The sequence below is a fragment of the Vitis riparia genome, chromosome 7 (genome assembly GCF_004353265.1).
Source record: "Vitis riparia cultivar Riparia Gloire de Montpellier isolate 1030 chromosome 7, EGFV_Vit.rip_1.0, whole genome shotgun sequence".
Lineage (NCBI taxonomy): Eukaryota > Viridiplantae > Streptophyta > Magnoliopsida > Vitales > Vitaceae > Vitis > Vitis riparia.
Window position 1 is genome coordinate 8426918 of NC_048437.1, and position 26435 is coordinate 8453352.

The 26435-nt window shown below is 35.4% G+C and overlaps 2 protein-coding genes across 11 annotated transcripts; both read right to left on the reverse strand.

The window, feature by feature from the left end:
• Positions 1-999: 999 nt before the first annotated feature.
• On the reverse strand, positions 1000-20947 carry LOC117918412 (protein misato homolog 1). Of its 9 annotated transcripts, none has more exons than XM_034835047.1 (12): positions 20843-20947; positions 19617-19695; positions 19385-19526; positions 17826-17927; positions 14711-14756; positions 13384-13459; positions 6854-7220; positions 3931-4180; positions 3369-3611; positions 3172-3291; positions 1847-2305; positions 1064-1656 (listed from the first exon to the last, which is right to left on the reverse strand). In XM_034835047.1, exons 3-11 carry the CDS (start codon positions 19454-19456, stop codon positions 1854-1856), a joined length of 1728 nt encoding a protein of 575 aa, XP_034690938.1. In that variant the 5' UTR covers positions 19457-19526; positions 19617-19695; positions 20843-20947; the 3' UTR covers positions 1064-1656; positions 1847-1853. The 9 variants fall into 9 exon arrangements, with proteins under 9 accessions (XP_034690945.1, XP_034690938.1, XP_034690942.1 ...); XM_034835051.1 differs by having other exon boundaries at positions 19617-19690; positions 20843-20923; XM_034835050.1 differs by having other exon boundaries at positions 19617-19690; positions 20798-20878.
• Positions 20948-21836: 889 nt separating this feature from the next.
• LOC117918415 (transcription factor HHO5) lies at positions 21837-24108 on the reverse strand. Of its 2 annotated transcripts, none has more exons than XM_034835056.1 (5): positions 23822-24108; positions 23507-23730; positions 23038-23419; positions 22474-22547; positions 21837-22396 (listed from the first exon to the last, which is right to left on the reverse strand). In XM_034835056.1, exons 1-5 carry the CDS (start codon positions 24033-24035, stop codon positions 22133-22135), a joined length of 1158 nt encoding a protein of 385 aa, XP_034690947.1. In that variant the 5' UTR covers positions 24036-24108; the 3' UTR covers positions 21837-22132. The 2 variants fall into 2 exon arrangements, with proteins under 2 accessions (XP_034690947.1, XP_034690946.1); XM_034835055.1 differs by having other exon boundaries at positions 22474-22550.
• Positions 24109-26435: the final 2327 nt, after the last annotated feature.

Sequence of the window (26435 nt, forward strand, 5' to 3'; positions counted from 1 at the left end):
GATATTAAGGTCCCTCACACATGATAGGGAGCATAGACGACCCCTTTGATTGGCTAGTAAATGGAACCTCTTTGGCATGACAGGTTTGGGAGCAGTGGGTACACTGTCAAGTACAGACAAGACGAATATATCTGCTTCATTTTTATCATGTTAGTTTATATCAAACTTAGAATCTATATGACGAATGGGTTGAAAATGAGAATAAATTGAAAAGAGTAGGGCCCAAGGCTCAACCCCCATGTGCATGGACCTTGTTATTCGTACATTGCTTTGAATTACTTTGGAAGCATTGGCATTTATTGACTTCTTATTTTATGTTCACATGTTTCGCAACCAGCTGCTTCTGCAAAACGTAATGCTTTCTTTGTATTGCTTGATTGTAATCTCCAAGCTTTACCAACAACAAAATATATCATCTTACAGTTCACATTCATCAGGTCTTATTATAAAGGAAGTAGAGCTGAAGTTGACCGCCAAATGTGATTGAATCAAGATGAATTTCAACGATTTTATTTTTTCCAAGATGAACAGAGATGACTTTGCCAATATGAATGGCTTTCCCGTCGTACCATAATATCACCTGCAACAGAGAAAACACAAATTTATGTATAATGGTTTCCATGACTTTCAAACTAAGACGATGACTTAAAAAAATTTATTAACCATCTTGTTCGCCATGGCATCGGCAAGCTTACAAAATAAAAAAAATAAGAAGGATAGAGTAGTAGTTTGATATCAGTTTTGTTTTTGGAAACATTTTGATTTGAAAAATAAAAACACTGGACGTATTATTTTTTTAATTTTAATTAATAAAAGTGCTGAAAGAATTTTTGAAATTGTACTAGCAAATCAAGTGTCCAATGTTACCAGACATGACTCCGCTTGACACTAACAACCTCAGTATTTGAATAGTCCGATCTTTAGCTAAAATTTTAAAATATGGCAAAATATACAATATTTATAAGAGAATAGTGAACCTATCATTTTTTATGATCGAGATTCAAGAGGTACTGGAAGTGTGGAACCCAGTAACAAACACCATAAAAGCCAAAAAATAAGGATGTTGAGGAACGGTCAGATAGCTGGGCCATAAAAATCCAACAAAACAGACGGTAGATAAACCAGAAAGTTAGGATGCTGTCTTTTGGTCGTTTAGCGTGCAATAAATACAGTTCATGAATCAAATCGTATAAAAGGACATGCTTTCTTAAATGACTCTCTCCGTCCTGTCCAATAATGCCCCTGGCAGACTTGTAGAATTAAAATGCCCAATATTTCCTCAGATCAGAATAGTATTGCTTCCATTTTCATCTCATGCAAAATCTCTCACACAAGGATACTGGTTCACCAATAAAGGAGTAAAGATTTCACAACTTGATCATAGATGGATAGCAGAAATATACGGAGGAGATTTTCACTAAACAAAACACCAGCAATTCCCTGAATGCAGTTGATGTTTGATTTTCAAATGCAGGCAGAGAATAAGATACAGCACCTTTCTGTAGCCACTGCTTGATAAACAAGGTGATATGCAAAATTTCTATTGGCAGAACTTTTTAAAATACAACCATCCCAACTGGAGAGACTGCTCATTTGTGGATCCTGATGGTACGAAGAAAATTATGTCTGTGACTGTCTGAGCAAGAGAAGCATTATCTGCATCATGAAGAAACTTCAAACGACTTTGCTGCAAATGGATTATGTTCAATAATAAGGTAGTGGGAGTTTCAACTCTGATCCAGCTAAAGTTGAATTACAAACCAGAATAAATAGTATATTCTAAAAGTTTTTTCTATTGTCTTTTTTTAAAAAAATACAATTGAAACTGAAATGGCTGTATACTCACCTGAAACTTAATCTGAATCAGAAGATGATTGAGAATGTGGATCCAATGTCATAATCATCTTAGACAGCCTCTCTGCAGTGTCTTCTAATTCATCCTTTGCAAATCCCCAACTTCTAAGTAATTCAGTCCCAGAAGCTCCACGTGCAATACCAAACCTCCGAAGATTTCCCAGTCTATTCTCCAAGAATGGCAAGATAGCACTGGTAGAACGTAGTCTTGCTGCCATAGGGATGGAATGGACATCAAGAGATCCCCTTGAAGGGCGGCCACCCATCACTGGGCTGCCTAAGAGTTCACCATGTTGGCCAACAAGGTTTCCAAAGATTGAAGGGAAAGGCAAGGGAATTGGAAGGGGACAATGAGCCACAGATAGATGAGAGAATAATGGTTTTGTCGTTGCATTTTCATAAGCAGCATGAACTGTATCCTCCACCTCAGAAACTGAGGCCCTATAACCACCTGTAGAACAAAGTAAATTAGAAAAGAGAATGCATTGAGTTCCTTACAACTACAATAAGCTAAATAGTTAGAACTGTCAATAAGCTGGTTAGCCAGACAAACTTCCAGAAAGCTTATAGGCTAGAATAGAACAGACTCATGTCTGAGACCAGATACGAGATTATATTTTCCTTATTAATGTCCCCACAAAACCACCACCCCAACCCTTGCCAAGTATATATAAGTTACAGGTCTATCCCAACTCAACATCTACCAACTTTGGGCCAAGGCAGACCTTTTAAAGCCTGTCTAGCTCCTCCACTGTAGTTTTAGTAACTTGCCTTCACATGAAAATTATCTTAAAAAGAGCCAAAGGGAAGAGTCAACTGCAAGCCATAAGCCTAAGTGAGTACACTCTAAATGCACATCCATAAAATTTCCCATTCTGTTTGGCTTCTTCTAATGACTCAAACTGGAGATAATCATTGCAGTAACTATAGGCAAAGCCTAATCTGAATCTAGCTTGGGAAAGAAAATCTAAAAAGCTGTATCCAAGTTCAAGACAGAAGGCAGCATTCAAGAAAATAGCTTAGTGAAGATAAACTGAATCATGGCCACCTAAAAAATTACATTAGTAAACCCTATAGCACATTGAAGCCCATAGTTCCAAAACACCCTATGCAGCTCAGCTTTGACCAGTTCGGCCACCTCGATATCCAGAGCATTATGTTTCTTTTGTATACAATGAAATTTGTTTAGACCTAAGGCCAGTAAAACAGTAACTGTTTTTTGAGGAGCATGATCAGCATAGTCCAGCAGAATAGAATGCAGACTAGGATGCAGAAAAAAAATGAGAAGAAAAGAAATGTGCAGATTCAACATGACACCTGACCCAAAGGCTCCATGAATAGTCAAAGATTCCACTTCCTGGAGGTCTTCCACATCCTCTGCTATCTCTGGTGTAAATGGATGCAAACTCCCTAGCAAAGACTGTTCAACCTGTTTCCCTGAAATTAAAATCTCCAACAATTTACCAAATGCTTATAACTAAGCGTGTGGAGCAAATGGCCATTCAGATATATACCAGTTAAAGAAGGTGCCGGCATCGCAGCATCCAAAGTAGCTACAATATTCTGCCTAGCCTGGCCTGCTAACATTTGTATGAGCCCATAGACATCCACAGCACCAGAAACATAGCATGAATCTGTAGCAGGCCCAAGTGTTTCCATTCGAAAGGGGAGGGTGATAGAGTGAAGGGCAGCAGCATAAACTGCACTACAGTGGTAAGGCTTTTCATCCTCTAGGCATAGATATGAAGAGACTTTACCTATATTATATAAAAGAATATCAGTCAAAAGAAAGACCCAAATAAGGCAAATTATGTACAGAACTATAACTAACCACACTGAGTAAACCACTGTTATAACAAGAGTATGCAAACCTAGTCGATTAAATTCAAATATTCTTCAGAAGAAAGATGCCATCGAACCAATAACTAGTTTGAGAGACAAGAATCACATTTATGATAAAAAAAAATTCATGCTCAGCACAGTGAAGTAACATAAAAGTATTTGATACTGCATTACAGGACAAGAAGACCAGGGAATGATCTGAACTGAATTTTCCACAAAGAAAGTAATGCTTACTTCTACCCAGTAAGGGTAAGCCAATTGGTACAATTAATTTACAGAAGGATGATAATCTTGAGAATGAAATTGCATCATGAAGTTCACAGGCCATTGTCTGCCTACGACTTCTGCGATTCATGTAGGATTCAGGGCCCCGGACTGTATACAGCAATATCGGGGTGTTTGTATATTCGTCTGCAATATTCTCCAGGAAATCAGCCGCAACACTGGAAAAACCTCCAGAATCATCAACAACAAATTGAATACCCTGTCAAAAATCTGGAGATTCAGTAATGAAAAAAGGCCATATGCATCAAATTAAAATTCATTTTGAGGGTTTAGCATCAAAGAAAGAGATGGCTGAAAAAAAGGCTCATTGGTGTATTTAGAAACTTTATAGAGAATAATTGGCCTATTTGTGCAACTGTAACCATCAATCTACAAAAGGCTTTTAAAAGCTTGTAAAACTAGAAAGCTCACCAACCAAAGGAAAAAGGGAAAGAAAAAAATGGCATTCCTAAGATTAAGATATCTGAACATATATTTAATATAAGATAAGATCAGAGTGAACTTTGAATAGAGAAGATCACCAAACATCCTTTTTAGTACACAGGTCTTGCATATCATACCTAGCAACAGGAAAAAAAAAATTTATATACAACATTTCATGATCTATAGCTTCCACTTTTCTCTGATTTCTTTAAGAGTCCATGTAAAATTAGGGGCATATTTATGGTGAATCAGAAGGTGAGAGATAGGGACAAGTCAACAAGAATGAAAAGTTGAAGGTTTGGGTTTTGAGGTTTGCAGAGGACATCTACAGTAGCAATGCAGATGATTGTACAGTGTTGGGATGGTTGTGGAAGAGGGGTGAATATGAATTTTGAAGTGGAAGTTATCTGAAGATCAAGCTTCTAGTACTGCTGGCTTAGATGGTGGTATTGCAATACCTCAGTATTTTGGTTTGGATTTGAGTATTAGTTTACAATACCTTGGCTTGGATTTTGAGAAGTGTTGGCCCATAAATTATAATTTCTCAATTTCTTTCCTTTAGAGAATTGGTAAGATGGATGACAGAGAGTCATATTGAGGCATGGAATTTGAGGTAGAACCATTGGAAGCTCTTTTCAACAGTTGTTCAATGTGAGATTCAATTGAGGTGCGGTTTAATCAAATGCTCTCTTGGAAGAGAGAATATTTTTCTAATGGTGGAAGACTTGCTTTTATTACAAGCACTCTATCCAACTTGCCCATCCATTTAATGTCTCTGTTTGTGATTCTCAGAGTAGTATGCTCAAGGCTGGAAACAAAACCCCAAAGAATTGGGACCAAAAGCAGTTAGTGATGACCACTGAAAAAGTTTCTTTGGCTTAAGTTAGATCAACATTAACTTTTCTTTTATAAGGTCAACTCTAACTGACAGGAACATTTTTTCAGCCCCACCTATTTCTTTTGTACCTTCAATTCAAATATCAGAGGAAGCCATAGTACACCCAGGTCAAGCCAAGCTCTAATATCATTTTCTAATTCTCATGCCCAAACCCCAACCCATGACTCAGCCATGAACTAAAATCCATTACAAAACCAAGTACAGAGCACTTCTTCCTCAAAGTCCATTTATGAAATGAAAAAAATTGAGGATCACTTTCTTTTTATGTTTCTTCTTTGGAGAGGAAGCACTACTTGGTTGATTAGGATACTATTTGTTTGAATAAAGAGAATGAAGGATCGGGGTCAAGAAAGCTTCCATTGTTAAATAAGGCCCTTTTAGGGCAGTACTTATGGAGATTAGCCAAAAAGAGGGAGTGCCTATAGAGGCAGATAAGTCTAAAGAATTTTGAGGAGTCGGATGAGGGTTGGTACTTGAGAAAGGGTAGGGAGAGCCATGGAGTGACTGTCAGCAAACAAAATTGGACATTTATCAAGTGAAATGACCAATCCTGGGGGCATCAGGTCTAATTAGTGAACTGGCCTCAAGAGTTTTGGTTGGACTATTTGGGGTGCTAGCTTGCCTTTGAAAGACTCTTTCCCTGCTTTAGTTAGATTTGCTTCTCAAACAGATGGTAGTTCTGGTGGGTCGAGTTGTTTTCTAGGAGTTCCCATGGTTGAGAGTTGCAAATGGTTGAGGCTTTCATACAGATTATTCTGTCAGTGAGGGTTACTGGGCATTCCCCATATGGTGTGGACCATGTTCATGGTGCAAGTAATGGGAGTTTCCTAATTAGGTCTTATTATAAGATGAGAGTTTCTTTGAAATTTCCCTTAAAAAAAATGGTGTTTGAAGGTTTCCTTGAAGGCCATTTTCATTGTTTGAGAAGCAATATGGGAGTAAACTCTGACAATGGATCAGCTGATATATAGGATCACTCCTTGGTGAATTAGTCCTGCTCATATTAAGGCAATGACAAAAGAACAAATTACCTGCTTATCTGTTGTGAGAAAGCTCAGATTTTGTAGTGTTTATTGTTTTCTCTTTTTGAGATTGCCTGGGTAATGCCTTAGTCACTTAAAGAGTTGTCATTGCATTGGCATGGTGAATTTGCAGGAAAGACATAGGTTAAAGTTTAGAGGATAGGATGCTTTGCTTGTTTTGATACATTTGGAATGGGAGGTGATAGGAGAACTTTTGAAGACTTTGAAAGTGTGGATCAGTAATTGGAAAATTCCTTTATGAATTTGTTATTTGGTTAGTCTATGTGTTGGGTTTTGAGAACCTTTCCTTGATGGATTTTGTCGATCATATGGAGAGGGGCTAGGTATGGTCTAGATTTTCATGTGTCTTTTCATTTTTGTCATTTCACCCTTTGTGTACATCCTGTGTATGTGACCCACCTTTTTTATAAGGATTATTTATAAATAAGAGGAAGGATATAAGTCTTCTAACAGTTTCCTTGACAGAATCATACCAAATGTCAAGAGATTTTACCAATAAAAAGGATACCTGAATATGGTCACACTCTTCCACAAAAAATCGAAGCCTCTCATTCATTTCTTCTCCTCGCAGACCTTCAGAGAACACATCCATTCCAATTCCATAGTTGTTGAAGTCTTGAGCATCCATCCACAATCCATTTAATTCATATAAACTTTGGGGATGGTAATGAACTTTTGAGAAATCCGTCCAAAATTGAACACCATTTTCTAGACTTTCAACTATATCCTTATCCTGAATTTCACTCTCACGATCATTCTTCCCACTGTTGATACCATCCATTGGAGCCAAATTCTCTTGCTCTTCCTCATACAAACTTTGCAAGAACAAGTTCTTCTTATGAGGTTCAGATAAATGAGTGGAAACATTTCCAGGCCTGCACATAGTTCTGGAAACATGATTCATTCATTTATGATAGATCCACAAAATAGAACAGAAGGACTATATATAAAAACAAAACACAGATCAATTAGTGCTCTCAAAGCTTAGAATAGCAGCTATGCATAGCTTGATAGTTCTTTAGGTTCAAAAATTGAAAGATCAGACTGAATGCCACTTATTAACCTTCATAACTTCTTCTCCAACCTAAAAAATTGTTAGGGATTGCATTAATTGGTTTAATAATCACAAATTAAAGTTGAGCAAAGGCAATTTTCATGAAACACTGAAGAAATTTAACTAATTTTGGCTTTAAAATCCAAGAACACTCATTAATGAACAATCTAAAACAGCATTCTAGATCTCTTAAATACACATCTTCATGGGGTACAGGAGACAATAATCTCAATGTGGTAACATCTTTTCTTTCTTTCTTTCTTTTTCTTCTTTTTTTTTAATCCACAAATTTTGTTTATGCATATTTTAAATTTAAAAGAAAGTCCACAGATATTGTGTGGTGAGTGGAGAATAAGATTGGAATCCACCATTACCTATCAAAAAAAATAAATTGGAATTCACCATTAGATGTATAATATAATTTTAAAAAATAGCATAATTCGGCCCCAATATTTCTTATAAAATATGTCAACAGAAGAAAATCAAAAGCAAGAGCCTGTTTAACATGTCTTTTTCTTTCCAGGAAATCTTTTCAGAAAATAATTCTGCCCCCATTTTAATAAATTTTTCTCTTCTCTCTTTTTATTTATTTATTTATTAGCGGGGAAACTTTTCATAGATTGAAAAATTACCTTCCATCTATGTTGCACATTCCACTAGGAGGTTTTCCACTCTTGCAAGTAATGGCTTTCACGCTTGAACTAAAGATAATAATTTTTTATTTGTCTAAGGTACCTTCTTTCACTTTCAGAAAACTTTAAGATTTGTCTTTCACGCACAAAGGATGGGTTAAACATGTTAAACGCATCAAGGGCCTAAAAATTAAGAAGATAAAACAATTTGGTTTGATTTCCTTTGAAAAACAGAAAGAATTGAATTTTTCATAACTCTAGAATTTTTAGAATTATTCAAGTCACACAAAGAAGTATTTAAAAAAAATTCTTTACATTTCAAGCTTACTGCCTAGATCAATTATTATTATTATTATTATTATTATTTTTATAAGTAAGATAAGTATTGTATTACGGGAAGACGCTAAAATAGCGACTCAAAATGTACAGTAAAGAGAAGTAAAAACTCACCCCCTTGCAAGAGAACTCCCTAGATCAATTATAATGTTCCCAATCATATTCTAGAGTAATAAAATCATGTCCATTGTTCTTAAATTTTATAAATCTCTACTAAGTTTTAAGAATGCAATAATTCATTGAGTATTTTAGACTTTTGAGGGATATTACTCAATATCTCAGAACTTAAAAAGATGCTCCCCTCAAACACAAGGTCCTAAAATCTAGAAGGAATCCAATCTTAATCTAGAAAATGATGTCCTAAAGATTTCCTAAAGTCCTCAAACCTAAGAGCATCTATGGGCTTTGTAAAGATATTTGTCAACTGAATCTCAATAGGAATATATTCTAAGGATATTACCTTTTGCTCAACTAAATCGCTAAGAAAGTGATGGGGAATTTCAATGTGTTTTATTTTGAAATGAAGCACAAAATTTTTAGACATATCTATGGCACTCAAATTATCACAAAGAATGCTCATGGTTCCTTGCTCAAAGCCATAATCATTGAGCATTCCACAAATGTTGCATACGACTCCTCCTCAGCCTCTACCCTGGATAGGGAATTGAGCCATACTCGATAGTCCCACTTGCATAACAAATTAGTCTTCTTACTGCGGTAAGATGAGATTCTTTAGGACAACTCCGGTAACATGCACAAGCCCCAACACTAAAGAATATATTAGGCCGGCTAGTTGTCAGGTACAATGGGCTTCCTGTTATAATTCTATAAAGCTTTTGCTTAATATCTTTACCAAATGTGTCCTTAGAAAACTTTGTACTCGTGTTCATAGGTGTCCTAAAGTGCTTACCTGAAGTGAGTCCAAACTTCTTAACTAACTCACTAGCATACTTAAACTAGGAAAGAAATATACCATTACTAACTCGTCTAACTTGTAATCTTAGGAAGAAAGTTAACTCACCTACCATACTCATTTCAAACTCTATTTTCATCTCCTTAGTACCTAAGCACTATACTATGTACACAAATTTTGGGCCACTATAAACTTGTCCTCTAATCTTATAATAAATAAGGTCCTATCGAATCCCTCCCCACCAACCCCCACCCCCCCCGACCCCTCCCTTCCCCTCTTAAATCTTTGCTCTAACAAGCAATAAGTTTCTCATACCAAGTGAGGAGCTTGTTTCAATCCATAGAAAGCCTTGTTCAATCCATACACATAATCAGGATAGTTAGGATCTTCAATTCCCTTGAATTGCTCAACATGTCCCTCTTCTTCCAACATGCCATTAAGAAAAGGCACTCTTGACATCCATTTGGTATAGTTTAAATTTCAATAAGCATGCTATGGCTAAAAAAGAAGCCTAATAGACTCAAGCCTAGCAATTGCAGCAAAAGTCTCTCCATAATCAATGCCCTTAATTTAAGTGTATCCTCATGCTACCAATCTAGCCTTGTTTCTTACAATCGTCCCATTTTCATCACACTTATTTTTAAAAACCACTTAGTCTTTATAACATTTACTCTCTCAAGCCTAGGAACTAAGTACCACACATCATCCCTAATAAATTGATTTAATTCCTCATGAAGTGCAATAACCCAAGATTCATCTCCAAATGCTTCCTTCCAATTGCTTTGTTATATTGTTTTCATATTTATTGATTCCATATTTGCTATGCCATATCTCATTAGATATTGTTGTGATATTTCTATCATATTTATTTATCTTTTTGCCACTTTCACAAGTTTCTTAAGTGTGTGCATGTGACTGGTGGTGGGGGCTTTTCATGAATAAGAAGTGGTTTAGACTAAGCTTTTTATTTTTGGGGTTTAGTGAGGTTTTCATGAGACTTGGGGGGCCCTCATTGTAATTTTTATTTATTTATTTTTTGATAGGTAAAGGAAGGTATCTATAAATTAGTAAGTACACATGACGTATGCAAAGAGCACCTAAAGCAAGCCCTCAAAAGAACGAGCACAAAAAACACCCTGACACTCAACAAGATTCTACCCACTCTGCAAAATCAAACAAAGGCATTGAGCCTTCACTTGAGTACATGCTAACCCAAGAAGAAAGATTACAAAGAAACAAGAGTTTTAACAATTGGTCATTCTATTCCTTCTCTTCAAAAGCTTTTTGATTACGTTCCTCCAAATTGTCCAAAAAATGCAAAGAGGAGCAATGTTCCACACCTTTTTCTTCCCTACAAAAGAGCTTTGCCAACTTAAGAGCAAAACTTTCACCAAAGAAGGGATCACTCAATCTATCCTAAATAAGGAAAACAATAGGTACCATAGAATCTTTGCTTTAGAGCAATGAAGAACTAAATGATCAATAGACTTCCCCTACTCCTTGCATAGATAGCATCCATTCCCCAATGGTCACCCTCTCTTTTGGAGGTTATCTAAAGCTAGAACTCTTTCCTAACTATCTTCTCTTACAAAAAAGCTCACTTTGGACGAGACCACGAATTCTAGATAATGTTCGTTAGAAGGAGGACCACCCTCCCCACTTCTAGAACCGCATAAAAAGATTTGATTGAAAATAATCCCCTTTTTAGTGTATTTCCAAACCACCTTGTTGCTATCATCTCTCCTAACCGATTTCTTGCTCACATGGAGAAAAAAGTCTCAATGACATCCAACTTTCAATCATTAAAGTGCCCAATGAAGCACAAGATCCAATAACCCACTCCTCCTATGTCATCCCACAAATCTACCACCTATGCCTCCTTTAACAAAGCTAAAGCATATAAAGAAGGAAACAACCTACACAAGGGCTCTTCCCCATACCATCAGTTTGTCCAAAACTTAAACCTTTTGCCATTACCTACTTCAAAGGAGGTTCGACTAAAAAAGAGATCTCATCCTTTCTTGATGGCTTTTCAAATACCAACCTCATAACTACCCCTAACTTCACAAGGGTGCCAACCCTCTCCTTCCTTCCCATACCTCCCCTCTATAATTTGCTTCCAAAAAAATTCCCATAAAAAACATATCTCCAACTCCACTTACCAAGAAAGGCATGATTTAGGAGAGAGAGACTTCTAACTCCCAACCCCCCATTTCTTTTGTACGTGTTGACAATCGACCAACTAACTAAATGAGGCTTTTTCTTTAAAGTCCTACCTCCCCAAAGAAAGTCCATTTGAATCTTCTCTAATCTCAATCTAACCTTTCTAAGGATGACTAACAAAGACATACAATAAATTGGAAAACTCGATAAAGTACTTCTAATCAATGAAAGTCTCCCTCCTTGTAAAATATACTATCTTTTTCATAGTGACAATCTTTTGCAAGACTTCTCTTCCACATAGCCCCATATTGTTTTATATCTATAGGGGGCTCCTAAAGGCAATCCTACGTAAGTAGAAGAAATTTCCCCCACCTTACAACCCAATTCCAAAGCCAATAATATATCTACATCTATAATCCCTCCAATTGGAATCAATTCACTTTTATCCAAGTTAATTTCGAACCTTGATAAAGCCTTAAACCACATGAGCAGCCAACTTAGATGAATCATTTGATCTTGGGAATCCTCACAAAAGACCTAGGTGTCGCCTACAAACAAGAAATGGACACCTCCACCCCCTCTCCCCCTTCTAAAACCTGACAAGGAGTCAATTGTAATCTTTATATTTTGTCACAAAATTGCCAGAAAAGGAAATTGTTATTGTATAATTTTCGGTTGCAATTTTGTTTCATTTCTTATGGGTGTGGGTGCATTTATCTCAATGGGTCTTAGAGTTTATGAAAACTTTAGTCTTCATTAGAATTAACTTCGATAAGGTTCACAATTGCAAAATTCAACGTAGATATGCATCAATAATATGATAAACATTATGGAACGGCAATTGAGTGAATTGAAATGAAAATAGCATGGACAAGGGGCTCAAAACTTAGCAAAATTGGGAGAGGGTTGTCTTGAAAGTTCAAACACCTAAAATGGGTGTTCAAACGCTCAATGCTCCTTTTGACTTCCTAAATCGTGTTTTACTCAAAACAAACTCTGTTTTTGGTATTTTAAAAGGCTGGAAACTCTTAAATTGTCACTAGGAATATAAATAGACTTATTTTATATAAAAAGAGAGCCTCCTGATAACCTAAGCCATACTAGAGTGTTAAGCTCCATCTCCTTCAGAATATTCATTCAGTTGGAAGAGGTTTGCGCCAGTACTGTGGAAACTTCAACAAGGGGGGTCAAGGGATCCACTAAGGAACATAAAAGGGGTGTTGCATTGAAGGTGTGGAAGATACAAACAGGAGCTGTTGATCTAAGACCCTTGGGGAAGATGCATTTGTTCAAGTAAATATATGTATTATTTTCTTATAATTGGTGAAGTTGTTAAAGGTCAGGAAACCTGTGGTTTTTCTTATTGCCTAGTTCTGCAAAGTGGTTTTTCCACATTAATCCGGTATCTTTTTGTCTATTGATTCAATTTCATGCACTGGATTTATGATCTTTGATTGATTAATTGAGGTAAAAAATAAAGTTTATAAATTTTGAACTAGGGATTAATCAAGGAATACCTATTCACCAAAACACCACCCCCTCTCTCTAGGTAGTTTCATACATATAAGGGCTTCAAAATTTTCTTTCAAACTATACAACAATTGACTGAAGAATAATAATTTTGCTCCTTCAAGTCATGCTTCCCTAGAAATCCAACTGCACTTAATCTTCTCTCTACACAGACTAATGCATTTGCAACATAAATAGTCTGAGTACCACATGTACATAATCAAGTCAAACAGCCAAACTTATTCACACCACACCCTAATATGTGATAATGATTAAACTAATTATTGCTGATAATCATGCAATATTGTCAAATTATCCATTCATAATCACATGACAAACTAATTATCAATGACCTACATTGCATAGCACCACTGTGTGTTGCAATAAACAGAATCTTCAAGCTCATTACAGCAAAGGACTAAAAGTCTTACCATGTGACGACATGTGACGGTACAGGTGGATTGTGATCGTACAATGTACCATGTGAACTCATAGATCCAAGGGATCCTGCAATGTCAGACTTCAATGAATAAAATTATGAAAGAATATATCATCTGCCTCTAGGAGACTTGATATGCAATGAAAGGGAGCAGTAACAATGGACAAGGCTTTTGATTGACTCTTTAAACAAATTCTACATTGCAAGATAGAAAAACACGGTTTTAAAAATTCCAAGGACCTAATTATGAATAAATGCATCAGCCACCACAACACCAGTAGAAAAATAACTGAAAGTTTTTCAGTTAATATACAGTTTTCAAACTTACCTAAGAGCTACATAATTGATATTTCAGAATATCATCATTATTGGCTTCTTCTACAGGATGGTTTACCATGTGAGATACTACATTTATAGATGTCTCAAAGCCCATAAAATCTTAGTGTCTATGAAATCATATCTTTGTTGGCATTAGCATTAATGCCCTTTTTTTCATTTATTTATTTATTATTTTTGGATTTTTTTTATTGATCAATTTCCATAAATGCAATTTTCTCTTTTAAGTGAACCATTTTTCAGTCACTTTGCTTTGTTATTTCATGTATTGATAATCTATCTTTATTTGGATGAACTTAGCTAGTTAGGGATAAATGTTAAATCAAGTTTTCCTAACTCTCAAGCAGATATAAATTGCATTAATAGATTAAAAAAAATGCACCATAAGCATGACTCTTGAGCTTAGTCTTATCTTGGGATTCAAGCTAACATAGGCCTTACCATGAATAGGCAAAGAAAATAACTTTAATATGATGCAGTTGTTGGAAATAAGAATGAACATCGGGAACAACTAACCAGAACCAAACAAGCCTACAGAGAATTTACATCTAAATTTTCTGGCATCTAACTAACAATATGCATATTAAAAAGGGCATCATTGAAAAGGGCATAGTGTCTAAATACTAAATTGAGTTACAAACTTACAATAACCCTCCTGCACTGCAATCTCAAAAATTATCATGCAACAAGGGTTGAAGAAAGCATAGATCAATTAATTAAAGAGGCTGCATCAATTGAAAAGATGCAATAAAACCCTCCTGCAATCTAAAAAATTATCATACAACATGAGTTGAAGAAAGCATAGATTATTTAACCAAAGAAGCTGCCTCAACTGAAAAGATGCAATAATAGTAAAAATGGACTCTGTTCCAACAATAGAAAGAAACCCTTTTTTTTAAATTAGAAACAGCCATTTTATTACATTGAAAACGGTAGAAAGAAACTAAAGTGAATGACTAACCAATATTAAAAGATAAGCATACCTTGAAAATTAACTGAAACCAAGCGAGGGGTATATGTGGCAATGCCCTGCATATGCTTAAGATATAAGCACAGTATCTCCTCATATAAAAGTTGCAAAGAGAAGTGACAAATCATTAAAATTGCTAGAAACTAGATTGATGGAACAGTATACTCATACAGAAAACTAGTTATCCAACTTCAAGAAAAAAATAAAATAAAATAAAATAATAATAATAATAAAATAAAATTTGTAAAGTGGGCTGTTGTTTGCTCTCATAAAACGAAGGGTGGTTTGGGGATTAGAAATCTTTCTATTCTCAATAGGGCCCTCTTGTGCAAATGGAGTTGGCGTTTTGCGGTTGAAAGGGACTCCTATTGGAAGTTTATTATTAGTACGAAATTTGGGATTGAAAGAGGTGGGTGGAGTACCTGAGGGGTTAGGGAGGGCTATGGGGTGGGGCTTTGGAAGGAAATCAGTAAGGAAGGGTTGTTGTTGCTCAACAATGTTTCTTTCTCAGTGGGGGATGGCAAAAGGGTGAGGTTTTGGAAAGATATTTGGTGCGGGAACATTTCCCTTCGCAAAGCCTTTCCCTCCTTGTATGATCTAGCGGTTTCTAAAGACGCGTGGGTAGTGGACTGTTGGGATTCAACGGGGGAAGAAGGAGAGTGGACTCCTCGCTTTCTTAGACCTTTCAATGATTGGGAGATGGAGGAGGTGGAGAGATTCCTTTCGACCATTCAAGGAAAGAGGCTAAATGCTGATGTGGAGGATAGGATGGTGTGGAAAGAGACGAAAAATGAAATTTTCACTGTAATGTCCCTTTACAACTCTCTTGATCATAGCAGTGCAGTCTTGTTTCTGTGGAAGATTATTTGGTGTCCGTATATTCCTACAAAGGTGGGTTTTTTTGCTTGGGAAGCTTCATGGGGGAAGGTTCTTACTCAAGACCAGCTCAAGAGGAGGGGCTAGTATTTAGCTAACAGATGTTCCTTGTGTTGTGCTAAAGAGGAAACGATAAACCACATACTTATTCATTGCTCTAAGGCGAAGATTTTGTGGGATCTCATGTTTTCTCTATTTGGTGTTAATTGGGTCCTTCCGCTCACGGCTAGAGACACGCTTTTAGGTTGGCATATTACATTTAAGGACAAAAAGCATAGAAAGGTTTGGCAGGTAGCTCCTCTTTGCTTATTTTAGACGGTTTGGAAGGAAAGAAATAGGATAGTTTTTTATAATGAGGTCCTGGTGGTTCAAAGATTGAAAAATTCCTTTATTTGTAATCTCTTTTCTTGGGCTAAATCTTCTATAGTTGTAGGCCCCTTAACTTTGTTTAACTTTGTGGATTGATTGGGTTCTTGTTGAGGGCTGGTGAGGGTTTTTCCTTTTTGTTTTTCTGTTTTTAGGCGGCAATTGTATACTCCTTGTATGCTCTAGGTCGCCTTTCAAGCACCCTTTATCTAATATATCCTTGTGTGTTTATCTATCAAAATAATAATAATAAAATAAAATAAAACTTGAAGGAACCAAATATACAAAACTACCAGTAAGGATAAAAAAAATATAAGTTTGTCCAATACATTCACATATTGATTAAAAATTCCAAAATTCCATGCCTTTATACATTTTAATTAAATACACATAATCTTGGGATAAAAAAATAAGCTACGCCTTGAATATGATTATCATTCACAAGTTCATGAGTGATGCAACTGGTAATAATTTCATTTTTCTGAATAATTTAAATAGGTCATAGTTTAGTTGAAATCAACACAGAAAGTGTTGATGGTAGCTTTTTTTTTCAGGGTTCAGGGTTAGCCACAAGGACAATGAGCTACCAAGGCATGAGAAAAAAAAAAAGAGGGGGAAGAGTATATTGGCAGTGTTCCTAAAAGGCAGAGCACTAAGGTCTCAAGGAGAATTTTGGGGAGAACTTTGATCAAGTGCTCTTGGAGGAGAGAAAAGGTCCTTCCAAATGAACCATTGGACCCTTTATAAAGGGCCTAAGGTTGCACCTTATTGATTGAATAAGCCCAACCAAAAGGTTTGAGCCTACCATAAAGGCAAGCCTATTATGCCTGTTGACAAAGGGGACATAGCCCTGCATGCTGCAACCTCTAAAGCAGTGCATTTCTAGCTGCTTCCATATAAGCAAAAATAACCTCAAGGCTCTATTTGGATCACAAAAGTAGTAGAAGGGGAAAAAGTAGGAAATAATCCAAATTCCCTTGTTTGGTTTGCTACAGAAAATCTTAAGGAAAATCAGATATAGTGAAAATTAATTAGAAATTTATACATTTTCAAAATCGTTATTTTTTATATAAGAGAGAAAAGAAACAAAATAAATTTGGAGAAGCACATGAGAAAAATTAGTTAACTTCAAAATCTATTTTTTTAATTTTCCTTCACCTTTTCTTGCCTTCCATTTTTCTTTTCTATTTTCTTTCCTTTTCGTCAAACTTTTTCAAGATCCAAATGGAACCTAAGAGCATGTTTGGTAACTATTTTCAAAAACAATTTTGAAAAATAGTTTTTCTAAACAATTTTTGAAAATTAATCTCTGATTTTTGTAGAACAAAAGTATGTTTAAAAACCTAAAATGTTTTTAACCTATTTTAATATTTTTTAAATATGTTTTAAAAATAATTTTTATATATGTTTAAAAATAATTTTTATATTTAGTGTTTTATTTTTAATCATTTTAAATGTTTGTATAATTATTTCTTATACCAACTCTCATAAAACAAGTGAAAACAACAAAAAACAATTGAAAGATGTTTTTTGAAAAGACTTTAATTTGTATTCTTAAGAACTAAAAACAGAAAACGGTTTCTTGTTGTCAAACGTATTTTCTATATTTTTTGTTCTAGAGAACAAAAAACTGTTCTCCAAAAAAGTTCTCAAATAGGCCCTAAGAATCATCGGGCGTTCCTCAACAAACAAGGTTCAATCCCTTAAATCTGCAATCCCATTTTTAGTTATTATACCATAGGAAAAGAAAAAAAAACCCCAGATTTGCTCATAAAAACAGATTAAAATATCTCATCCCCTAAAAAAAATCAATTGAAATTACATGAATAATATAAAAACTCGAGAATTTTTCTTATTCTGTATGAGTTCAAGTAAAATAGTTCCACCTGTAGTGTTTCACCAGTACGGTAGAGCACATCCATATCCAAATGTTGATTCTTGAAAATTGGATCACCATTGGGATCCCCAGCCAACCCAAGCAACTCATCCTTCAACATTAAGCACATGAAGTCACTACATTATTTAAAAAAGGAAGCACCACAATTTATTTTTCACAGTCATATCATGCTAAGAAAGGCATTACCAAAGCATGCTAACCAAAATGGCTCTTGAATTAATATCATCAATTTTAAAATGACTTTTCATAAGACAAGTCACAAGTTTAGCAACAAGTGAAGCAACAAGCAGCACTTATCAATTGAATTACCTAAGGGACTAATTCCACTTTAAGATCCACTATGTTTATGCAAGCATTGGTCTTTAGTACCTTCCAAGAATTTCTGATATCAACTTTTGAACTCCCACATGTTAATCCACATCCAAGGAGACAACATTAGTTACCTAATATTAATTTTTTTTATAGACAAAGGCAGATTGAATTAATAAATGCCTAAAAACAGGAGGCATTACCTAATATTAATAATTGAACATGCATAGGATAAGATAGTTTAGGGCCTGTTTGGTAATTGTTTTTTAAAATAGTTCTGAAAAACAGTTTTTGAAAACTGTTTTATGATGTTTTGTATGAAAAAATTTGTTTGGAAACCTAAAATGTTTTTAACCTATTTTTAATATTTTTAAATATGTTTTAAAAATAATTTATATTTCTATTGTTTTATTTTTAATCATTCTACATGTTTGCATAATTACTTTTTAAAACAGTCCTTAGAAAACAAGTGAAAACAATAGAAAATAACTAAAAAATGTTCTCTAAAAACAACATGTTCTCTATTCTTAAGAACAAAGAACAAAAAACGGTTTTTGATTATTAAACATGTTTCCCTAGTTTTTTGTTCTAGAGAACAGAAAACTACTCTCGAAAATAGTTCCCAAACAGACCCTTAACAACTTGAAAAACTAGATTTTAGAGAAATATGAGAAATTTCTTAATCTATGAGAAGACCATTCAATAACTACCTTCAACAGGAAAAACTATGACATTTTTAATTTCACCAAAATTTCTTACATTATTCAAATTTCCTCCATTTATAAAGACTAACCAATTTTTTGACGAGTAAGAAAATTGCTTTGTCCAGGATAACAACCACTTGACATAAATGCAGAATTCAGCATTTGATTTACAACTTGCAAATATCAAGTGTGAAAGCAAGAATGAATAGAGCACCAAGTTTTGTAAATGTATTCTCTCTATAAGATGGAGCAGTTATGCCTACTAAATACAAAAGTAATGACTAGTTCTTGCAGGAGCTCTATATCAACATCAACAAATGTGTTTTATGTGTGTAAAAAGCGAAAAAGCGAAAAAGAAAAAAAAAAAAGAGGAAACATTAGAAAGTGACAGAACAGAGTACTACCATCCGAAAATATTTTAAAGATGAGCATATGTTGATTAACCATAATGGACTGGTATGAAAAAAAAAAGAAAAAAGAAAAAGAAAAACCAAGTAAACAAAAAAGAGGCATAATCATGTCTGATTAACTCTACCTGAAAGTTCCAGAAATGAGAGCCAATGAAATTAGCAAAACCTCCAACTTGAATAGTCACAATTTCCCTCATACTTCGTCTCAAAAGGGGACTTCCTTAACCAATGTAACTTAAGAAAATTTATTCTGACAAAAAGATTTAACTGGAAAATAAAAAATAAATAAAATAAATATTATGGAAATTGAGGGAACAATGCAAACCAATTCAAGTATGACAACAGTAATACAATCACCTGATCTAAACATCTAAGTCAGTAATCCACGTGTTCAACTTCTTGATTTGATAGCATTCGCAGTTGTTCTTCACCTGTACTGCATCACATGAATGTTGAAATATTTCACCATATAAAGTCAGTGAATAGCCTATCAAAAAGAAAGAAAAGAAAGAGAAAAAAAAAAGCATTTTTTTTTTCCATTTTTCACTTGTGATTTCCTGGTGTCTTTCTCTTTGTTACTTTGGGACCTTTTTTCTTCCATAAAATTCAAAGAATGTTCAGTAAGAAGAAAACAGTTTTGATGCCATTGCAGCTGAGGTACAAATGGAAAACCAACAACACTGTCTCGATTCTTTTAATAGAAAATAACAGCAGAAACTTATCAGTTGGCTTCAAAATCTGACAACAAGGCATGCACTCCACTTGTCTGCTAAAATGTTTGTTACAGATTAAGGAGAACCAACAGCAATGCTAGTAGGAATGAAAAGAATTTAATGTATAGTTAACTTGGATAAGCATGAATTTCAATCAGATAGTGAGTAAACCAACAGCATGCCTAGATTCATCCACCAAAAACCATCTCTACTGAAGATTGAAAATTAAAGAGAAACAAAATATTAACCTGTGTTTTAGGGTTCGTTCTTAAAGTTCACCCAGAAATGAGCTTGGTGCGCTATGAGGAGAGGGAGGGAGGGAGGGAGGAGGGAAAGAGGGAATATGGTTCAAACTGATGGGAAGTCCAGGGCTCTAGAGAGAAGGGGGAAACCTTGCTTTGGAAGGTGGAAGATTCTATCGTTTACTAACACTCTGTCGGTCTATTACCTAGAAGGGAGAAAGCTTAGAATTAAACCAAATAAACTCAAAGCCCAACCCAATCTATAACTTGCACTGTTGTTCAATCTAAAATTCAAAGCCCAACCCAATCTAAAGCTTAGAATTAAACCAAATAAACTCAAAGACTAGGTCATGAATCGGTTAAACTGGGATGACCCGGCAGAAATTCCGAGTTGACTCGGATAAATCGTCTTAGTTACCAAAAATTCCGTAATGAAACCCAAAAATCAAAATTTTCCTTCCTAAACAAACCAAATACCAAACATCAACCAAAACTAGGAAATCTCAGAGAAATCAGTGATTCTCGTCAAAAAGAAAAGTTTTTTCACGACCCATGATTAAGGACCCGTAACGAAGAAGACGACCTCTGATGAAATCTCCGAGGAGGTTGAGGACATTTCGTCACTAACCTCACAACGGATGGACTGCAGCGCCTTCGCGTCAGCGGTGTCACTGCGATGACTGGCGAGAAACATCAGATCCCTCGTTCTCCATTCATCCTGGGTCTCATCCCTCTCTACGTCTCCATGGTGTCCCTGAGGAGGGTGTACGCAGAGGAAGCTCTCTGCTTCGGCCTCTGCTTCGGCCAAGCTACGGTGGTCCCCTCTCTCCGTCCGTGATGTGGGTCAGGGGCGTGTAAATTGCAACTTTTATTTTCTGGTTTGAGTTTTGTAATTTAACAGCTGGGTTTGTTTTCATTTCAATATAAAAAATTGTTTCAGTTTGTTTCCGAAAAGTTCCGAAGAAAAATAAAATATCGGGGTAATGATTTTCTCCAAAGAAAATCAATTACAATAAAAATTAATTCAAAATATATGTATTTTTAAATTGAATTATTAAAATAAGTGAAATAAATTTAGAATAATAATCCTAATAATTTTAATTTCATAATATGCATCAGGACACCGGCCGAATCAATGACCCTGACTTCAATACTCGTTGAGAAAAGATACTGTGCCTTTATCGTTTGCTGTGCTGGTAAAGAGCAGCCCTTCTTACTCATTCCCTAGTCCACCATGTGTCCGATTCAACAGGATTCGTATGACAATTTGGCTCCTGTTTCAGCCATTATTAGAGATAAGCAAGACCCAGTTCCCATTAAGGGAAGGCAAGGACATGAAGACATTGATTTTCTACTCTCTTTATGAAGATTGATTACGCTGGAAAATTTGTGGGCATCCATCCCAGAAAATGTATCTGGAAAGGTTCTTTGCCATGGTTGGATCGCTGGGTATCATCAAACCCTATGGTTCAATGCTAAGCAGGGGAAAAGGCCAAAAAAAAAAATGAAGTTGCATGCTTAAACAAATCCAGAGGCTGCAGAAAACACAGCTGAAAAACAGAGCGGATGTTGATTTTCTTAGCAAACGTGATACCAAATGATAAAACCCCAACAAGCAGAACTGAAAACTAAATGCAAGACAGAGAACTTTATTATAGAAAAGGATTATCATGTCAGCTTCCTCCAGTCCTCCAACAAAGGGAAGAGCTACAAAGCCTCAATGAAAAGGTGAGAAGACTCAAACTGTCTAAAGAACCTGCAAAATCTAACCCTCTCTTCTAAGAGATGGGTGCCTCAAAAAGACTTCAGAATGTTAGTTTCGCTCTCTGTATATTATGTTTTTTTTTTTTCTAATGTCACAGTCCGATTCCCCATGTATATTTGTATCTGCAAAATTCATGGTGGGATCAGTGCATGACTATACGTCATCTTCTCCTGGCTTGTGAAGCTGATCTTTCCAACTGTGGCCCTCGGATTTATCATCTTCATCGTACTCCATGCTGTCTCCTCCAGTACCTGATACACCTTTAGCAGACCCAGCTAAATGGAGTGGGCCTTGTGGAGAGCCGGACTGGGAAATGTTTTTCTTTGGGACGTCTCCAACCTGAACTTGGGGCACCCATGATCCATTTGCAGGAGCAGCTGAAGTGGATGGGATCCTCCGGACGTGAAGTCTGTATTTCTGCAGAGGGACAAGAACTTTTAAGGACGACCCACTCAAGAAAACTGAAAAAGAAAGGCTTCTATGTTAACACCCACCTGTAAATGGCTTTTTACTTCATCGTTAGTGAGACCTTCCACTTGCATGAGTTCTCGAATCTGTTTAGGAGTGGCTGCTGCAGAAAAGGAAAAATTCAGTAGCATGTCCCAGATGGAATTCCATTCAAGGATCCATGATCTCAAATTGTTTTCTGAAAACATTTCCGTTAGAAATCTCAAACTATTTCAGCTTTTCATATTTGCAATTTGCAGGTCCAAATTTTTAAGAATGCCCAAAAAAAAAAAAAACTTTACCATAAAAAAATCTGCCTTTTTTTCTTTCTCCCAGCAGGTTCAACAAAGCCCCATCCAAAATAAACAAATTAAGGATCTGAAAACACTGAAAGATCAACAAAAATATCCTTCTCCAGTGCAAAATCTTCAGAATTTTTTAACACAACAGTTCAAAAATAGCAAAAAACGATATCAGTTTAGGTTCAATTTCACTTTCATTCTGTTAGCTTGCTGAGAAATTAAAGGAAAAGGGAAAAGGAAAAATAAAAACAAAAAAACCCTGAAATTCGGAACCCATTTTTTCCCTTTTCTGGTTAAATTTATACTGACCTTGAGATCCCCCAAGTTGTTGAAGAGCGTTGACGAAACGCCGATGTAGCTCCGGTGACCAGCACCGCCTCTGTTTCCTGATTCCCTGTTGCGATGGCTGCTGTTGCGATTTGCACTGTAGCCTCATCGAGTCTGTCAACAAAGTCGAAACAGAACCAGAACCAGTTTCCCCACTATTCCCACACTTTGAATTCGAATTGTTAGGATCCACTTCGACCATCGGAGTCATGAGAGAAAGACCAGCAATTGGCACAACCTCCTTGTCTCCCTTCGCCGGAAAACCAGAGCTCACCTTAAATGGCACAAATGCCCCTGCCCTGTTTCCATAATTACAAGGCCGAATCGGATTCTCAGACCCAGAGTTATTATCTTCCTCATTTCTCTGCCATCAAGAAACAAAATTCAAAATTCCCATTCGGTAAATTCCCAATAAATCGTAATTCTTCTTTCAAACAAGTTCCAAATTCACCTGTTGGAATTCTAGTACTGATTTTTTATTGTTATTATCAGAGCTTCGGTTACAGCTCCAGAGCTGTGCAGAGCTCATCCAGCTCCTCTTGTCACTTGAATCCTTTCCCATTTCTGCTCCCTCATCTCCTTCAGATCTACCCTTCAATGGAATGAATTCTTCTGTGACATGTCCACCCTCCGATTCAGTACACTGCATTGCTTCCTCCCTCAATCTCAAAATCGCTGCACAAAATCAAAAACCCAGAACAAATCAAAAACCCGCAAATAAATTTATCTTTCCATACCCAAAAATTCGAGACAGAAAGCGACTGACCATCGTTTAAGAGCAGCATGCAGAGAGGAAGTTCTCGTTTGAAGCCATCGATCTTTCTCATCTCATCTTCCAATCCTTTAACATAATCATCAAGCTTCGACAATTTCTCAGAACTGTCTCTCATCATCGAAACTTCTCTCAGAAAGCTAGACACAGTTTTCAGTTCGCACCCTGGATTCAAATCCAACCTTAGCTCCGCCATATTCGAACCCATCTCACTCTCCCCCTCACTGCCTCTCAGGTTAACACCATGGACTAGAGTCCATTTATACACGAAGCTTCGGGGGGCAAAAACCGGAATCCGTGGATCCGAAAAGCGGTATTGGAAAAAGCTTTAAAATAAAAAGAGAGAGATTCACAACAAAAAGATTCGGTTTCGCATTCGGGTCGTCGCGTATTTGAGTCAACTCGGCGAAGCGTGGAGGATGACTCGGTGAGTTGGGTGCTGGAATCTTTGGATTCTGTGGAAGCGGCGGAGTGTAAAAAATTATTTTTATTTTAAAATTTAAGAATTATTTATGCTTTTTAGCTTTTTGGGCCTTTCAAGATTCTTCGTTAGGTATGGCCGTGTAAAAGCGACATATTTTGTTGACCTATTAGGGGTAATTTGGTCAGGAAGAATCATTAATAACTTTGTAATATCGTGAGATATTGAGGTCTCGGTAGTTGAGATTTTGGAGGAGATTGAAGATACCTCCCTTGTTATTTATGTATTAATGAAGGAAACTATTCCTCTTTTTCTTTTTCTTTTTTCTTTTTTTTTTAAATCATTAATATGACCTTGCCTGCTTGGATATAAATGCACTTAATATTTATTATATAGGATATTTTTGTTAAAAAAATTATTATATTTCATTTTTTTGGAAAAGTGGAGATTATTTCCTCTAATTAAAGACCATTTCATTCCTTTTAAAAAGTATTAGTTTTGGCACATCAAACAATTAAATAATAAAATATTAATTTTATTAAAAATAATTTCTATAACGCAGTTATATCTTTTTGCTAACCTTAACATTGTGGACTTAAAGTGCATTTAAGAATATTTCTACTCAAAGTGTTTTTAATATAAGTATTTTCTCAATAAATGTTTTTAAGAAAATCATCTATCAAGCGTTTCTTAAAAAAACACTATAAGTGATTTTTCAATATAATAAAAGTATGTTTGACAGTAATTTTATAAAGTGTTTTTAGCATTTCAAAGATGTTACCTAAATTTTTTTAAACGTTTTATGTTTTTTCAAAAATATTTTTTAAGTTAAATATATTTTTTAGAATTACTATCAAACAAACTCTTAATCCTTAAATAAAAGCAATTTAATAAATAGAAAATAAATCCAAATCTATTCAATATTATATATAATTTGAAATTGATGAATGATTAATACCATAAAAATTAAAAGCAATAGGATAAAATAAATATCCAAAGAACTCTCTAATATTTTGATCTTGGAGAACATATGGATAATCTTAAGCTAGTTTAGAAAGATTTCCAAATCCTTATATATTACAAAAGATGTGTCAGAAATTGTGGATGAAGCCTTACATGCATAAGGATGTATTTGGCACATATGCCAAAAGTGTACAAAGGCTTGTTTGCAAGTATGATTTTTTTAGGGAGTTTATGAAAACATCCATGTATGGGCAAAGTGCAATATTATAGTACTTTCCACCAATCACATTTAAGTAGCTTAAACGAATTAAAAACTTATATACTTTATGTATAGTATGGAAGAAAAAGATTAAAAATCTTTGAACATGCCCTCTAATGCTCGACATAATCTTATCATACCAATACAAGATTATAAGAGTTAATCACATGTGCTTATTACTATGAAGCCTCACATAAGATGCAAAAGAGATAAAGATAACACTAAAAAAAATAAATTATATTTTTTCATTCGTACTCTACGGAGGTGAAGGGAATAACTTATCTGTAAGCTCAACTAGATAGAGTCTCCCATAAAATAACTCTTTAATCATGTTGTGACTCCCGGTTTATAGCCCTCTCTAACCAATCTCTACTTGTTGACATATTTTTTCATCTATTGTATCAATCATATGGTGAAGTTAAGTGTATGTCAATTAATAAGTAATCATGCTTCAATAGCACAAGATAAAATAATGAATGAACATAAATCTCAATGGTCAAACTAGACAATACAACATGAAACCACAATCTATGTAGTCTCATACTCCTAACATGAGCTTGATAAACACCTTTGGGTATCAACCTAGTAAAGGGATTCATAACCATTTAACTCATAGATATGTGTTCTAGGACTACTTCCTTTTGTGCAACCATGTCTTGTATAAAATGATATCTAGTATCAATGTGTTTAGTTTGACTATGATATTTGGGGTCATTTATGTAAGTTAAAGCAGCCAAGCTATAATAGTAGATTGTAGCTAGCTTAGAACTGCATGCAACAATGTCAAGCTCATGAAGGAACACCCTCAAATAAACATCCTCTTGAATCGTGGTTGAACAACCAATATACTTTGGTTTCGTGTTGGACAATGCAATACATTTATTAGGCCATATATATCCAAGTATATAAGCTACAAAGAAAACAATGCCCTAGTGGTTTTTCCCAAAGATTTCCTTATCAATTTT